Source organism: Amphiura filiformis, chromosome 12 (genome assembly GCF_039555335.1).
Source record: "Amphiura filiformis chromosome 12, Afil_fr2py, whole genome shotgun sequence".
Lineage (NCBI taxonomy): Eukaryota > Metazoa > Echinodermata > Ophiuroidea > Amphilepidida > Amphiuridae > Amphiura > Amphiura filiformis.
In genome coordinates, this window is record NC_092639.1 from 35393721 (window position 1) to 35411413 (window position 17693).

General features: G+C 39.7%; 1 protein-coding gene across 1 annotated transcript; it reads left to right on the top strand.

Annotated features, from left to right (window-relative positions):
• The first annotated feature begins 7346 nt into the window (after window positions 1–7346).
• LOC140166126 (tripartite motif-containing protein 2-like) lies at window positions 7347–17401 on the top strand. Its single transcript, XM_072189513.1, has 4 exons — window positions 7347–7643; window positions 10683–11200; window positions 12582–12791; window positions 13512–17401. The coding sequence occupies exons 2-4, from the start codon at window positions 10886–10888 to the stop codon at window positions 14913–14915; spliced, it is 1929 nt and encodes a 642-aa protein (XP_072045614.1). The 5' UTR covers window positions 7347–7643; window positions 10683–10885; the 3' UTR covers window positions 14916–17401.
• Window positions 17402–17693: the final 292 nt, after the last annotated feature.

The following is a 17693-nucleotide window of genomic DNA, read 5'->3' on the forward strand; positions in this document are numbered from 1 at the left end:
TGTCACTTTTTATGATCTTTAGGTGATGGGTTAAGCTTATCAGCAGGTAAAATTCCACTGAAAAGTGGCACTTTCCTTTATAAATGATTATTTTCTCTGATTTTCAACTGAATGGGTGCAGGTAATATGGGACACATAGGAAATTGTGTGCATTGTCAATGCGAAAAGCAAAACTATTTAGAAAATTGAATTTTCTTGTTGAAATTTGCATTTAACATTCAAAATCATGTAACAAAATGTTTTTAGAACAAAAGAGTGATTTTCTGAACATTTTGATTTTCACCATAGAGATAACACAGTGTCCCATATTACCTGCACATGCAGGTAATATGGGACACTTGACGATGACGTCATTTTGACGTCATAGCGTCCAAACAAACATAAAAACAAGATAACATTGCCTGTTTTATTAATCTTAAAGGACAGGTTGTTCATCATAACAATCTCTTTTGGGCATATCTTCTATAGTTTTTATGCACATAAGCTAAACGTCCTTAATGGTCCCATATTACCTGCAGGTACCCTACTAGTAGAGACAAATTTATAGGGGTGTAGTACTCCCTTAAAGCAAAATATTGAATATGAATCGACTCAATAAAAAATAGGAGAGAGAAACCAAATTGGAATTGAATTAAAACAAATTATGAAGTGGAGAATCGAATTGGAATTGAATCTGAATAAGTTTAGCCATGTTAGCAGCAACTGAATTGAATTTGAATCGAATTGCATGAAATCAAAAACCTGAATCGAAATAACACTATAGTCTTTAAGACCTGTGAAGTGCTGCATCAGATTGACACACCAACAGTCAAAATCAAGGGTCTTAATCTTGACTTTCTGGTTAATCGCCTGAAGAAAACCAGACATGTAAGGAAGTAGCGATTTAGGGCCGGGTCTTTTGCTGAAATGACCAAAGTTAAGGGTCTTTCGGAGCTCTACTTTGGTCAAATTAGTGCCTCTGCGGAGCACACCGACATCGCCTGGCTAATAATTACTTTGTCAGCAGAGATACTAAAATAAATACCCGGGATCGATACATGTGAATTTGCTATGCACGAGTTTGATATGAGAAGAAAATCTTTGGATACCGGGTAGAAAATGATGAATATCAGGCTCCGTAAATGATTTCGTATAAAGAAACCAGATGTGGTTCCTTGCACTTGAAATATATATTTTGAACAGATATGATAGTCGTTAGCTTGCGTCTTGAGAGAGTAGCTTGCGTCTTGAGTCAAAAACTGACAATAATTCTGATTTATATGTGCCGAATTATATAGCGCAGTGTATAGGCCAATCGTGGAGGTAATCTAAAAGCATATGACCTATGGCGTCATGCTCGACTGAAACACAGCGATGTCAGTCACCGAGCTAATCGGGGCTACTGTCAGTAGCCTATAGTCACATGTCCTTCGGCCCATTATGCGGCTCAAAACTATTAAAAAGGTCGATACAAAATGGCCATGCGTGGCGGTGGATTCAACCTACCATGGCGATTTCTGCCATGAAGATATCGGGGCGATGACACTGTGCGGAGCTGCAACCAAAAAGGGGAGTCTTTTCGGGGAACATAGGCCTTCAACTCAAGTTTGGTTTGCGGTAGAGGGTGTGTCGCTGAGAATTTGAAAGTGGACCTATCAATGCAATACCAATCCCCCCTCAGTTTTGGAGAAATTAAAAAGATTTGGGTACAAATTTGGGCTATTTCCGAAAAAATGAGAAATTTTTAAAAGGGCATAGTCCATATACCAAAATTGGCCTAAAAGGGTCATTGATATAGCAAAAGGCCGTAAATGTTACCCATGTTTGCGGCACCTCATCCCCGTATGGTCATTTGTACTGATTACCCCCCTCCCCCAGCATAACCATATATGGTCATTTGTGTTAAGTTCCCCCTTCGGGTAAGGACCCCAAAGTGCCCGTATACGGAAGTACATGGTAACATAATACAAACCAGGCATTCAGTGGCGTCGATGGGGGAGGGGGAAAGGGGACATCCCCCCCCCCCCCAAATATTTGTCTTGCCTCCCAGTTTGCCCGAGGTACTTTTGAGGGGAAAAAACCCAAATTTACGTATAAATTTCCACTTTTTACGGCAATTTTGTCGATTTTGCCCCCCCCCCCCTGTAAATTCATTTAACCCATGCCCCCCGAAAAAAAATCCTGGTGCCGCTACTAACTGCCCCCTGTGGCCCTGTGAGAAGTTTTATATGACGATCAAATCTTGACAACATTTATTTTTACATCCATTTCAATAATGCCCACATGGGTTTTCTATGGGTAACTTACGTTACCATGTTACTAAGGTTTATTAAATATGCTAAAGCAGTCTCGTAGGTTACATTTTAACTTCAAAGTGCGCGATAGGCCTATTTCGGACATGCGTTTTACCTTTAATTAATTTGATCAAGTACACACCTGCTGTAATTGTTTAAGTTTAAAGTCCCTTGTTCGTTTTAATCCCGCACTTTATGGTAACGTATGGTACCGTGAGTTTCTTAACCATAATTTTTTTCTCAAATACATAAAGTGGACCAGAAAACATAACTTTCGTATAACTTGCATGATAACCCGTATTTAAGGACAATTTGGTTGAATGTATTATAAGTGTTTACAAGCACTAAGGTAAGTTAACCATGGAGCAGCTCTATGGTGTTAACATATCAGGGTAACGTAGGTTTCACGAAACGTTGTGACATATTTCGACTATTTTCAAAAGCTCAAAATATATATATCACGAATATTTCATTATTTGTGTTTTGGCCTGAGACCATAGGTTTTGGCCATATATCCATCAAATACTAAAAACCTCTTGTGGTTTACAAAAAACAATTAATTCAAGATTAAACAAGAATTTGTCTTTAAAAAAGACAAGTTCACGGATCAGGTGTATAGTACATGTACTTTGAGCTACTTTGGTCTAATATTCAATATTCATATCTACCTTACTCTGCACTTATTCGACAATAAATAAGTGATATGAGGCTTAATAATGATACCTGCGTCTTGACTCTGGAAAACAATATTTTTTAAAAACCTCATTTTGCACTTAGTTTTTTAAGCCACCTCGGGAGCCACCTACAGGATCTCGTTTTGCATTTAGGTTTTTATTGCGTTGCAAAGTAGCAAAACTTTCTTTATAATATTCGCTTCGCTTCGCTTCGCTTCGTGTGGAGACAGGCTTGGGTCCTGATGGGATCAGGCTCAAACAAAATGCTCAAGCAGGCTAAAAAGCCTATATTTAAGTATGCTGGCCTGTATGGAAAGAGAAGTGAGAAACAGATTTGAAGACAAAGAACAAGGAAAAGAAGGCCATTCCCAACAATCAAGTTAACGATTTTACTGTCAGCCTTTGGGTCACATGGCCCAATTTGTGCCTGGAAAAGGCTATCCCCTCTTACAACCTATCGACAGGTCTGAATCTGTGGTTTGCAAGAGATAATAATACCAAATCTAAACACCATGAAATTTACCACATCACGACCAAGCTCACATTGGGCGCCCATTCCTTTTTAACGGAATTTTTATTAAGTCACCTATACTAGGAAACAAATTTGGCTACATTACTCGTTGACTGCCGATAAAACGCCCAATAAAGACTTAGTCACCGGAACGCGCCGGCCAGTTAAAGTACATGCCCTATCACACCACTCCACACCATACATAAATTCTCCCAGTCACATTTCCCAAATATGAAATTAAAAAAAGTCAAATTTTAATTTACTTCTTTTAAAGTTTGGCAGAGGCGGGGTTCGAACTCACGGCGCAACGCTTAGTACTCTATGAGCCTAGCGCCTTAGACCACTCGGCCACTTGTCTTCTTGTTATTCATTTGAAACTTATTTAAAAATATAATCGCAACTTCAACATATATAGGCCTACCACGTGACAAGCAAAGGCAGAAAACGTATTATATTTTGGAATTTTATCTGCTTAAAACATTAATGTGTATTATAATAGAGCTAAAATTATTTATATTGTTGAATTCTCAAGCGCATAGAGACAATTAATACGAGCGTCCTATGATACATACACAATACATAAAATCGATTTTGATCTTCGGCATTACTCGGTGACCTCCGATAAAACGCCCAATAACGCCGGTCAGTTAAAAAAATGCTTAAGTACATGCCCTATTGAGATAAGCAATCCTTTTGTGATATGTCCATTCATCCATATAATAATAGCAATCAGATTTTTGGATGGATGTTTTACACAGTGATTGGAGAAGAAGCTATGTAAATAATCAAAAGTACATGTCTACAAATTGACAAGGACAACTCCTTTTGTCAAAATTGTTTTCACCTATTGCTCAGTATGTTAATTAATCCGATTAATTACGTAATTTCGCCAGCGTATGATATATCAGTACTAATATGTAGGCCCAAGGAGGTTAGATATAGAAAGAAGAGGAAATAGATTACGTATCGCATATGTCCTTTGTGCCTATTAGAGTTTCTGCCAAGGGGCGGCAGAAAAAAAGGACGGAGGGGGGGAGGAGAGAGGGGGAGAGGGAGACCGATGGAGTCACAGGGCTCTAAATTACATAGGCGTAGATCGGGTGGGGGGGGGGGATAAATGCCACAATATTTTGCCAGGGGGATGGTCAATATAATCACCCCCAATATTGACGCCTGTGTATTGGTTTGTGTCGAAATTAACCTCATATTTGGCCATTTTATAGCCACAGAATGCCATTTTTAGCGCTTTGCGCGAATTTATTCCACTTTTGTCCCATATTTCACCAGTTTAGTTTCAATAGGCCTATGCTAAAATTTTCGCGCGCATTTGTACCATAAGGTTCACTGTACTGGGTACTTTTAAAAATCCTAACCTAACCTAAAACATAACTTTAACCCTTAGATTGGAGCTCTACTAGAAGTAAAAATATAGATAGTGAACGAATTTAGTATTTCTATATCTATGTGAGAATGATACAATAGAGGCCCTGCATGAAATTATTGATTGGCTCCAAACAAAGGTTTTCAACCGGTGTCCTTCACCATAGTTATGGCGGAGTGCAGTCCATTCAATCAAATGTTGTCATCAACCTATTTGATCGTAGTGCAGGATTATGTGTGTGAGACGAACTGTCACGGTAGATTGCAATCATGCTTTTGTTGAATGCATTTGAGTAGTCCGCCATATTTACGGGATGATACGTCGCATGCAAGGCCTCTATATGACATGATGAACATAGTCATTGATGCATCAGTTTTAAAATAGACTAGGCGGTTACCCATATTTGGCGGTTCTCGGCTGGGCGCGATTACCAGGCTGATGGTGACATGCCCATATGACAATTTTTACTAATTTGACCTCAGATGACCCCAGGGTGACATTGGATGACCCCAAAATGACCTAAACTTATAACTCTAAATGTTGACTGTACCTACCAAGTTTCATGCCCATATATGAGCTTTTACTAATTTGACCTCAGATGACCCGTGGTGACCTTGGATGACCCCAAAATGACCTTCAAAAAATGCTGCTTTAAATGTTGACTGTACCTACCAAGTTTCATGCCCATACGACACTTTTTAGTAATTTGACCTTAGATGACCCCTGGGAGGGGACCCCGTGGTCGGATGACTTAACGAACATAGACATCTTCTTGCCAGGACAGAACTACACCCACCCACCGAGTTTGAGCCCCGTAGGACCTAGTTTCATGCCCATATGACAGTTTTTAGTCATTTGACCTCAAATGACCCCTGGGAGGGGGCCCCGGGGTCGGATGACTTAACGAACATAAACATCTTCTTGCCAGGACAGAACGTCACCCTGAATACTCGTCGATACTCGAAAGAGCTCAAAATAAATAACTTAGAAAATTTTCTTGATGTCCTTTAACATGTTTTCATAGTTAACCATCGTTAGCCATGGATATCTATCATGAGAACTGACCGGTGACTAAGTCCGATTTATTGGGACGTTTATCGGCAGTCAACGAGTAATGATATACGAAGAAAATTGAATCTTATCACAAGTAAACAAAATAATTACACAGCTTGCTCTTGCTAGCTTTTGTCAGGGTCAGGGCTATGTATGAACACCAATATTATACAGGTTTATAGGCATACACATGGGTTATTACAAGAGTCAATAAACATTATAGCTAACATTCAATTAACTATAGAGTATAGATAATGCCCGGGAGATAATGGACTCAGTTTTGTGCAATGTAGTAATTTTCTGAAGTAAATCGCTTGCTGCACAGTTTTCTATACATGTACAGAATGATATGTTTACTTTGTAATCAGGCCTGGCCATGACCTTGCTAGTTTTGATTAACCAATCAGTTATGTATATGTGACTCCTCGCCACAACTGAGCCCGGATGTCGCCAATCATCATTTTTGAGATATTCAACCAAAATATTCTGCTTGAAATTAGCTTTAAAATGATGTATATCATGTCTATAGTACTTGACATTTAAGTAGTGAAAAATCAATAAAACAGTCAATAAATCCTTTGTTTCCTATTGTTTATTGTTAGTTCGATGGAGCATATCTCAATAGTGGCACTGGCGACATCCGGGCTCAGTTGTGGCGAGGAGTCACATATTGTCAGCATGTGATGGCTAAAAGCCAATTGCAAACATGTTTCTAAAAAAGGCTAAAAAATTCCTACTCCTGGACAGACTCTTTTCCGGGTTAGGGCTAATTAGTAAGTTGTCATGTGTGATGTGTGGCAAGATTAGATGGTTGAATCCAACCAAAAGTGTCCACGGGCCAAAAATAAAAGTCCAAAATAAAAATGTCTCCACAATTTTTTCCTTTTGCTGGATTTTGACTTTTGACACTGTACAACGGGCAAATCAACCTTTGATCTAGTATTATAACTTCCAAGATGTCGTAACAAACCTTTTATTTTATGGCCACAGACGAATAATTTGATATAATTATTTGAAAAAGTACGAGGGTCATTCAAAAAGTTCTACATCCACCTCATTTTCCCCTATAGGGCCTATAACTTAGGATCTGGCTTGTGAGAAAATTTGGTTCTATTTGACCCGAAGAGCAAAATTGTACGTTGATTTGTTAGGAGTGGCCTTTCTTTTGCTTTTGCCTTTGCTTTTTTTTTTTTTCATTCTGTTTCTTTCTAGTTTTCTCTTCATTCATTTATGCCATGCCATGCAGCATGCTTGCTTTTAAGTTTGGCTTGAGAGCTCTTGAGCATGTTGCTTTAGCCTGGCTGGTCCGATCAAGACCCAACAAATAACGGTAAAGTAATGTAGGCAATATGCCTAATAGTTGATAAACTTTTTATTGGGACACCTTGTAGTATCAACATTTCACGGTTGAGCGTGAATATCTGTGAATGAGAAAAGGTTAGATTTGGTCATGACGGTGAATGAACAAACACAAATGAAGCAAACAGCTCCATAATAGTGCACGAAGCGAAACTGAACTTTGCAAGTCTACATGCCAAAGGTGAACTTTTAGTGACTATATACTGATACCAAACCAGGAATCCAGGATGCAATATTTCGTGTGCATGTTGAGCCAAACTGTATAGTCTACTAAAACTGAATTTTCAATTCGGGTGTTGCATGTAAATTAGTTGCCATTCTTTTCAGCATATTCCATCTTATAAATTATCTTCATACAGACTGGATTTGGTATTTACACGTCGCTCAAATAGGTAGGTACATGCAGGATATTATATCTGACATGAGAATTTAGATATGTACAACTGTACTGTCTGTACTGGTATTATGGTACTGGTTTACACTTGTTGTGTTAATTTATATAATGTTATTAGTATGAGTTTCTAGTATGGTAGAATAGTTATCAATATGATCAAGTTCACTCATGTTAGGAGTGTGTATATACTTCCTTCCTTGTTATAAAAAATACCCAGTGGCGTAACCAGTGGGGGGGGGGGGGGCAAGCTTCCCCGGACAAGCTGCCCCCGGACACAACAAAACTGGGAAGAAGAGCAAAAAATTGGGAAGGGGAAAAGGGGGGAAGGAGAGAAAAAGAGGGAAGAGAAAGGGGAAAAAAGAGGGAAGTAAAAAGGGTCAGGAGAAGAGAAAAGAGGGAAAGAAAGAGGGAAGAAGAGAAAGGGAAAAGAAGAAAAGAAAAAAGAGGGAAGAAAAAAGGGGAAAGGAGAAGAGAAAAGGGAAAGAAAGAGGGAAGAAGATCTATACTACTCATTGCGAAATTTGTATTCTGAAACACTGATTTTTAGCTTCTAATATGCCAAAAAGCAGGAGCCTGGACCCCACCTGTTTAACGCTTCGCGGCAAGATGCGAAAATTGGGAAATTGTTCAATCTTGCCCCCCGGAAGGTCAGGTCTGGTTATGCCCCTGAAAACACCAGTGTTTGATGTGCATTAAGGTTAAATGCAATTGATTTTCAAGGCTTGATTCCAGAGGGGCGTAAGTTAATAATGGAAACAGCCATGCAGAAAAGAATGAACGCACGCGTACAATAGTGTATCAATCTGAACTAGGGCCGGCCACGGACAAACCGCGGCTCGTGAGTCATCCTATATGTTGCAGGGATAGGGAGGGGGCGACCATGATAGGACCATATGGGCTGATGGGGGGGGGGTGATTGTGGGCAGCCGTTTTCGGCAATTTTCCTTTGGATTTTCTAAATTTTCACTTTTTAAAATTATCCTGAATTATCTGTCGTGAAATAAATCAATGCTTCCCATGCTATAATAGGCCTAGTAGGCCTATTTATACCCTGATTATGCAATATATAGGCCTACAACAATAACTACAACAACAATAACAAAACCAACAACCAATATTTTGTTAATCGAATTTGTAAAAATATATTCATAGGCCGCGCCTATTATTAGACTAGAATAGCCTAAAAATTCCCGGGATTATCATGAAAAAAAACCGGGCAAAAACAATCAATCGCTGCAGTCAGAAAGAAAGCAACGAACAAGAAAAAGGAAAAAAGTGAGAGAAAAATAAAATAAAATAAACGGAATGGACCCCGTAGGGACTCGAACACGTACCAAATTTTCCAGCTCAAAAGTATAGTATTATATAGTTGAACGTATAAGTCCGGCGCGCTAACCGATTGAGCAACTGAAGGGACATATGAAATCGATTGATCTCAAACTGACTATTATGGAATAGTGCGTAAACAGGCTCTTATGATAAACACGCTCATTACCGCTGTAAATGTCGGAGGTATCGATGGCGAAAAACCTCGTTTTTTGCAAAAGTAGCTTAAATTTTGAGTGAAATTCAAATGGTAAAGTAAGCGACAGACATTGGAGAAATAATGTAGGCAGTTAGAAATCAAAATTAACGTTTCACAATCCAGATATCGATATTGTTACATAACAGTGTTTTGTGGTACAAGATTCTCGAAAATTGTTCCCAAAAACGGGCTAATAAAATTTAATCGGTACTGTAATTGGTTCTTCCCCATGGCAACATTATTTCTTTGGTCGATTTGTAGTACAATGCAAAAAAGGAGAAAACAATCACTCGGCGTGGTTTTATACGGAGCGAAAATTTGAAAAAACTGCATGGAACGCGTTTTTGATCTTGTGAACATGGTGCGTAAAAATGATTTAAACGAAGGATTTTCAAACGGATTCTAAAATTTGTATAAACACATACAAATAATGTAAAGATACATCCATGCACCAACATTTGACTCACTGCGATATTTCATTGCTGAGAAAACGCGGTTTTAGAGAACAACTTTATACGTCTTTTATACGTTTTTTATACGTTTCTTTGTATAACCTTAATTGTGTTTGAAGGCCTATTATACATGCCATGACAGCCTATGATATATATTGACCTGTTATACATGAATGTCATTGAATGGGATTGGATTAAAAACCAAGGTATTGTATTATATACAACATGTATTGTATCAATTTTAATTTAATATATTTGTCGATTTTCTATTATTAAAATTGCCATTTTTAATTTATAATATTAGTAGGGATGGTGCATTCATATCATTAGGCCTATCATCTACCCGTGAATTATATAGGGGAGCAGGCTATTAGGGTAGGCCTTTAAGGGTATACGAGGTATTGTTGGTCTCAGGAGCAAAAAAAAATCGATTTTCATTATCTGAATCAATGTATTATTGAAAAATAACACTTAGGTGTTTTGCAAAAGTTCATTCTGCAAATCATATACTTTGAAAACTTGCTTAATTTATTGTTGTTAATGAGTTAAGTACGTTTGACAAAAGTGTTGTTGTTTCAGCCCTCTTTACAACATAACTCAAGATCCACAGGACCTATACAAAAGTATATCTGTGCTATTTGAATTCTTCTACACGCTCGCTATGAATTGAGCAATGCAATTTTGCTCAAGCTCACTACCATTCGCATGCAAGATGCTGTGAACTATAACTTTTTCTGCTGCTTCGACCAACAATACATCGTATACCCACATCTTACGCCATAAGCTCTCAGTCACCAAGTTGCTTTGCAAAACGATTCCTGTTATTTTTAAATGTTAAGGAAACTATATTGTCGGGCAACATGCATTATCAGTCCGAGTTGATGATGGCATTCCGTGTGCTATTAAACAAGGAAATAACCTGGTATGGTAACAGCATCCGTTGAAATTGGTATAAAATGTCGTATTATTGTAGATAATTCTGCGAAATATTTATATATTATCATATTTCATTCCCATATCTATTGTTTAATATTTGGTTTCTCTTTCACATGTTTTGCAGCTATACAAATAACATGAAGTAACCGGGGAAATTGGGCCCATATAAACCTTGTACCGAGATATAGTCTACCTCTGTGCGTATCGAGATGATCCAACTATAGTGTTGAGTAGGCCTATTATAATAGTGCTAGTTGCCGAGACAGAGGCAGAAGCAGCAAACGCCCCAATTTGATGTAAAATAGAACCGTGATGAACCATTAGAACATGGCAGAAGGAGACTCATCAGACGACGTCTATGACGTATATGACCCATTAGAAAAGGCAATAGACACCGAATTGAAATGTCCCTTGTGTTTGTGTCGATTCACTACCCCAAAAGATCTTGCTTGTCCCCATGTCTATTGCAAAGAATGTCTGGAGAATCTTCGACGTGTTTCGGGTGGAGGGAAGAAGATCACATGTCCGGAATGCCGACAGGTCACTGTTTTACCATCAAAAGGAATTGACGGTCTGAAGACCAACTTGAGGATCAGGAATATGGTAGAGGCGGCTGAACGGAAGGATAAGCTCAAGACAAAGGTAGATGCACAGAATGACTGGTTGTAAACTTAGGGTCATCCCAAGTTTTGTGTGCGTTTTGCTGTTGCGATTATTTTGCCGCACCACTTTCGCGCTGCGAAGAACAAACTCCCAAACGGTCTAATCATAGCGGGAAATCGCAGCAAAGGACTATAAAACGCAGCCTTTGTATGTGCAAAAACATCGTCACGCAAAACATCGGACTTGAAAGGCCCAATAACTTTTTTTTTAAAGCGCAGTGATTTATAGTGCGCTATACGCACAGGCACAACGCCTAGACGTTGATCCACAAGCCTCAGCACACTTTACAGACCGATCAACCCATGGCCCATGGAGCTTTTCAACATATATACCACGCCCTTCCTAACGCATTGCTGTATAAAGATACTAATATTAGTAATTTTATTTATATAGATTTGAAAGATGCGTTGAATCGAAGATGATGTGATATGGGATAAAAGCAGTATATCTAATTTTGGCAATTGGTCCATAATATTTTATATAGATAATTTCCCTTGATAATCTCAGATAATCTCTTAATGTAGAACCCGACAAGTAGTGATGACACACAAGTATGTGCAGTGATCACTATATATGCTGGCCGCTATCTATGGCATGGTGGAGTCTTCAGATCGACGACGTCCTGTGATTGCCTTCCTATAAGCATGATTATTATGGCGCAAGACACCGTCGTCCAGCCGCGAGGATTCCCTGGCCCGTCTAGGCCTATAATACCTTAGAGAGGGCAGATAATGTAATGGACTGCATGGAGGGCTCAGAGGCTCAGCTCAGCTATCTCAGATTAGAATGATATCGGATACGGGAATAAGATATCAGCGAGAAGGTATTATCAGTGATTATGTCGCATTTAAATGTTTCGGCATCGGCACTGAGCGAGCCGGAATTGGGAGAAGCCCGGGGAGGCGGCGTAAGGAACATTTGACAGGCCTATAAAACTTGAGGTGAATCAAATTATACACTGAGTGAGGCCTGTGGACTGAGTGAGAGCAGCATCAATATGAGTAGGTTGCAATACATTATTGTTGACTTATAAGGGACCGATCGTTATTTACGGCAGGGGGGTAATGGGCGTTTTGGAAAAAATATCGACAAAAAATTTCGCGTTCCTCCCTTGCGTCCGCTCAAAATTTCCGGATTCCCCCCTTGTTTTCCCGAATTTCTCCATTTAAAACTTAACATTCCCCCCTCCTGGTTCAACAAAAAATTTCGCGTTCCCCCCTCAAGACCCCCAAAAAATTTCGGATTCCCCCCTCAAAACGCCCATTACCCCCTGTCGTAAATAACGATCACTCCCTAAGCATAGCTAAGATATACTACCAATTACAGAATGTGTTTTCTCCCATCTTGATTCTCATTTCAGCAAAGTATGAAGCGTCGACCCAAAGTCCCTAAAGTTCCCGAATGCGGCGAACACGAAGGCGAGAAGCTCCATCTTTATTGTGAGACTGATGACTATCTGATTTGCCATGTGTGTGCCGTTGTGGACCATCCGCATCCTGAACACAAATGCCGGAATGTTAAAGAAGTCGTAGAGGAACAGAAGGATAGGGATGCTGGTATTTTGTGCAAGGTGAGAACTGAGAAGAAAATACAATATTAAAGTCCGAAATAGAATGCGCCCTATAGTAACTCACTGAACGGGGTCATTTCTACTCTGCAAAATCTCAGAACACCTCGGATGCGTTTTCGGTGTTCATGAGCTCTGCTTGTTGACTGTTCGCAATGGCATGAACATGAAAGGGCAGTCTTCAGTGAATGGCTCTTTTCAGCAGTAGGCATGGGGCGCTGGGGCGGCCTGCACGTCTCATACTTGGGTACTTTGTCCTGAAGAAGTCAGAGCTATTTCTGACGCAAGCTTGACAGTTCCAAACTTGTCCGACGGCGAACCCGCTACAAACTTGCTAATTGCTCATGAAAATCTTCTGGTAGCGATTTCATGATGAGCAGTCCTAAGCCCGGTCCTAAAGTTCGCTAGTCGAAAAAGGTTCGAAAATGATTAAGCCCATAGATAAAATCAAGTTATTTGACTTTGTCCAACTCTTAATGGGTTGCGGATACTATTTTACAAGACAATACTGAGATGTCTGTATAAATGTTTGGAAGAAGAAGAGAACAAATTCAGAAGACGTCCGTAGTGTTCGAAATCTGTTACATTTGAAAGCATCGGACGCGGTTGGACAGGTGTTCAAATTTTTGGTCTAGACCTACATGTTAATTTCAATATCAGTCTTTAGTCTCGTGATAAATATAACATTATAAAATCGCAATCCTTCTCTCATTTTTCACACAGGCATCTCAGAGGTTAGACGACCTTAAGGAAGAATCCAATGATATCGCCCGCTCGGAACGACTACTCACAGAATTCATGGCCGCTGAAGAAGCTGAGATTCTCCGATGTGTACGCGCCATCCAGAAAGCCGCCCAGCAACGTGGAGCAATAATGATCAATCTCATGAAACAAATGCATGAAGATCACATCAATGATCTTCAGCAAGCGCGGGGAGACATCGATGAAATATCCACAAGACTTGAAACAGTCTGCGCTGTAGTGCGCGATAACCTGAACACAGCTTCTGATTATGAGTACGTATTGCAACACCAGTCGCTGCACGCAAATATGTCGAAGCAACTTCATCAGAAGATTCCAAAAACTGTGGATAAGAACTTCCCGCGCATGAAGTTCGTGTCAAACAAAGGAACAGAGAACATGGTGAATTTGGGATATCTGCAAACGTCTAAGGTCAAGGACGTTAATGGCGAGCTGTGTGGTCGACTTACGATTGGAAATGCCGAAGTCGCTGCGACGGATCGGATTGAAGATATTGCACCACTTTCAGACGGTAGCCTAGCGTTGGTGTTCACGTCTAGAGTAAACGTATACAAAGCTGCTGGCACTTACGAAAATCTCAGTGATCAAGAATACACGTTGAAGCTTTCACTGGACCCTCCTGTTGGATACAATGATAAACCATGTTGGGTTGGGTTGTCTTCTAGCTCTGAGGACACCCCCAGAGTCTGGCTGACGCATGGGGTTGCTGAATTGGAGGATATGTATGCGGTAATGGACAACACCCCATTCGTGAAAATCTTTTCAGCAGAAGGAAAATTCAAGCGCATGTTCACCACAATGAAGCTCCCTGCTTCTTCAAAAGAATACAAGGCAAATATGGACAATTCTGACATGAGTTCTTCGGATACACGGCAAGTAAATTACACATGCATCACGCAAGACATCGATGGAAAGTCACTCTTTCTTGGAGACTTAGCCCAACAAGTGATCACGGTCCATGATTCAACGGGCAGATGTCTCAACACCTTCTCATTGCAAGACCCTCCTTATAAGATCAGTATCTTTGGTCAACGCCTAGCGGTGACGACCATCGCGAATCGAATAGACGTGCTTGATAAAATGACTGGAGATAGGATCTCAAGCACTGATGTACCTCTCGCAACAGGTGCATGCGTGGACATAAAGTCTGGGTGTATGTTTGTGACGACAACTGATGACGATTCGTACGAGTATGAGAATGGGACGCTAGAAGTGTATTGTAGCATGACTGGGACACATATGAGGTGTCTGGTACCTGTGTTGTATGAACCATGCGGGGCAATGGCATTGATGGACGAAGACAAATTGGCAGTCGTTGATAGGAAAGGAGTTAACTTTTATCATCTTGTTTACACTTATGAATAGTACTGTTATGTTTATGTCATCATTTTAACGAATTCTCGCATTTCTAAAATGTATAAACGCAAGCGATATACGAATAGTATATATCGTTTTATGTTTTTAAATGTTACAAACTATTATACTCAAGTCCAGGGGCGTAGCAAGAGCCTCGGGGGCCCATGGACAAGAAACAGTGCGGGCCCTTTTAGCAGGGCCGGATTTACCATATTTGATTGGGCCAGAGGGACCCACAAAATTGTACTGTGCACTTTCCTCTTAGCCCGATTGCAAAAAGTTGCGCGCTTCGCGCATATCATACTAGCCATTCACATAACAAAATTCACCTTCATTTTGGGCTAAAATGTTCTGAAATTAAAATTTTATTTCGCGCGCAAATGTTAAAGATCGGGACAAAATATCCTTATCTCCCATTTGCAATGATTCTGCCACCATTGTCGATCTTATAGTAGGCCCCCAATAAACAGTAAACCAAACTTGGCCTCTTGAGTGAATATGCCTTCCTCACGGTGAGTTTGGGCCTCCAAATTTTGGTCTGGCCCAGATAAATTATGCCCTGCCTTTTAGTCTATATCTCCTTAATAAGCGCTTATTTCAATTTCTCTTTTGCTTGGGGCCCCTGAACCCTCGGGGTCCATGGAATTCGTCCACCCTGTTCCCCCGCTTGCTACGCCCCTGCTCAAGTCACCGGCTATCATGGCTATTAACTATTATAGATAAGAGTGCAAACCATGACATTGTGGCAAAACTATAGTTTCTTTTTTGCCGAAATGTCGGCAGTTTGTTAGTGATTCTTCCAGGATTTCTTGGGTGCGACAAAACCTTGGCATTGCGGCAAAACTTAGTAGTTTCATTATTGTCAGTGATTCTTCCAGGATTTCTTGGATGCGACAAAACCTTGGCATTGCGGCAAAACTTAGTAGTTTCATTATTGTCAGTGATTCTTCCAGGATTTCTTGGATGCGACAAAACCTTGGCATTGCGGCAAAACTTAGTAGTTTCGTTATTTGCCGAAATGTTGGTAGTTTGTCAAGTGATTCTTGGGGTGTCTAGTTATTCCTGCTTGCCAGTTATTCGGAACATATTCTTGCTTGCCGATTCGACAGGAAACTGATGAAGGCAACTTATTCGATAGGGTTTCTTGCCATACATGCCTGTCTTCAACTTCCTGTTAATTCGGCAGTTTCTTGTCCTTTCTGCCAACCAAAATTACTGTCAATTCAGCAGTGCCCTGTCATTACTAGCATCAATTGTTGTATGACTGGGATGTATGTCCTGTGTTGTATGAATCATTTAGAGTAGGCCTGATGCAAAAATAATGAAAATATAAACCTACATGCAGATTGTGTTACCAAGAACACATGCAACGGGCGCGACGTGCAACTAAGAGTGCGGAACCCTTGCATTGTGGCAGTGTACTGAATTAAGAACTTTATAACTTCCGTTTATTATCAGTTGTTGAATTGATGGCAAATTCGGAAGGATTTTAGCCAAAATATATTTTAATAAGCTATCATTACGGCAGGTTTGTTGCCCAAACTGAAAGACTTGTTTAAATCCTGCACGCCGGTCATGCCAGATATGCTGGCAATTCGGCAAGGCCAAGATTTGTTGTTATTTATGCTTGCCAAAACCGCGGGCAATTAGGGTAACTTACCGGGTTAGGGTAAGTGTTAGGGTTAGGATTTAAAAAATTTTGCGTCCCGTTATGGTTGCAGAAAGAAATTACGCTCCCGGGACAATGCTGGCATGTATAGGAAGGGGTTTTGTCATTCCTATTCCGGGTTCCTATTGCGCTGAGTAAATATGAAAGTAATTTGACAGGGTTCAATCGGTAAGGACAAAAATGTTTGTTGCTCTTATATTTCTTCCTCTTGATAATTTTGCAAATATTGAAAGATAATTTCTTGCCTTTCGTGTTTTATTGCCACACCCAGCGTTTCTATTTTTGCATCTTGCCCAAAGTGCCGAAATTCGGCATATCTTGCCAAGCCATAATGTCGACCAGGCCCGTAGCCAGTTATGTATTTATTTATTTATTTATTTGGGGGGAAGCTAAACAGAGGACCTTTGGTGAATTTTTCCTCCAAAAAAGGGACGGTTTGTTTACAGAAAAAAAGTGGACCTTTTAACCCCCCGCGGCTACAGCTTTTGACATTTCAGCAAAAAATGTGTTTCGAGTACTGTATATAATTTATATATTCTTCCCGGATCTTTAGGGAACCACTTTCGCTGTATGTGTACTAATTTAGTACTATAATAGGCGTAGAAACAGCGCAATAAATAGTACTTTTAATATATTATAGATTACATGCACCAAAGTATTATCACATAATATCAGTTTTTGTTGTTGATATTTTGATATGATAAAGAAAAATAGTTCTGAACAAATAAGATGCGGAAATTTTGTGACATATTATACTGCATGGAACTGTAGCAGGCAGGAAGTGTGTGGTAACAATAAACTTTCATATTAAAGGAAGGTGACCTGATATATTTGGAAAATTGAATTCTTTAAAATTTTATTGATGTATGACATAAAATGTCCCTTTCAAGCATTTGTGCAAAAAGAACATGTAAATGTTTCTTGTAAATGGGACTATTAAATTCCTTATGGAATGTGTTTTTATTAATGGTATTCACATGTAATAAAGTAATATCAAATGAGAGATAATATTTTTCTCATTAACACATTGAAATTAGAAGTTCCAATTTGGTGTATTTCCGAAGATATCATCAAAAAACTGTCGAATTAGACTCAAAGGTGATATACCACAGTTAAAG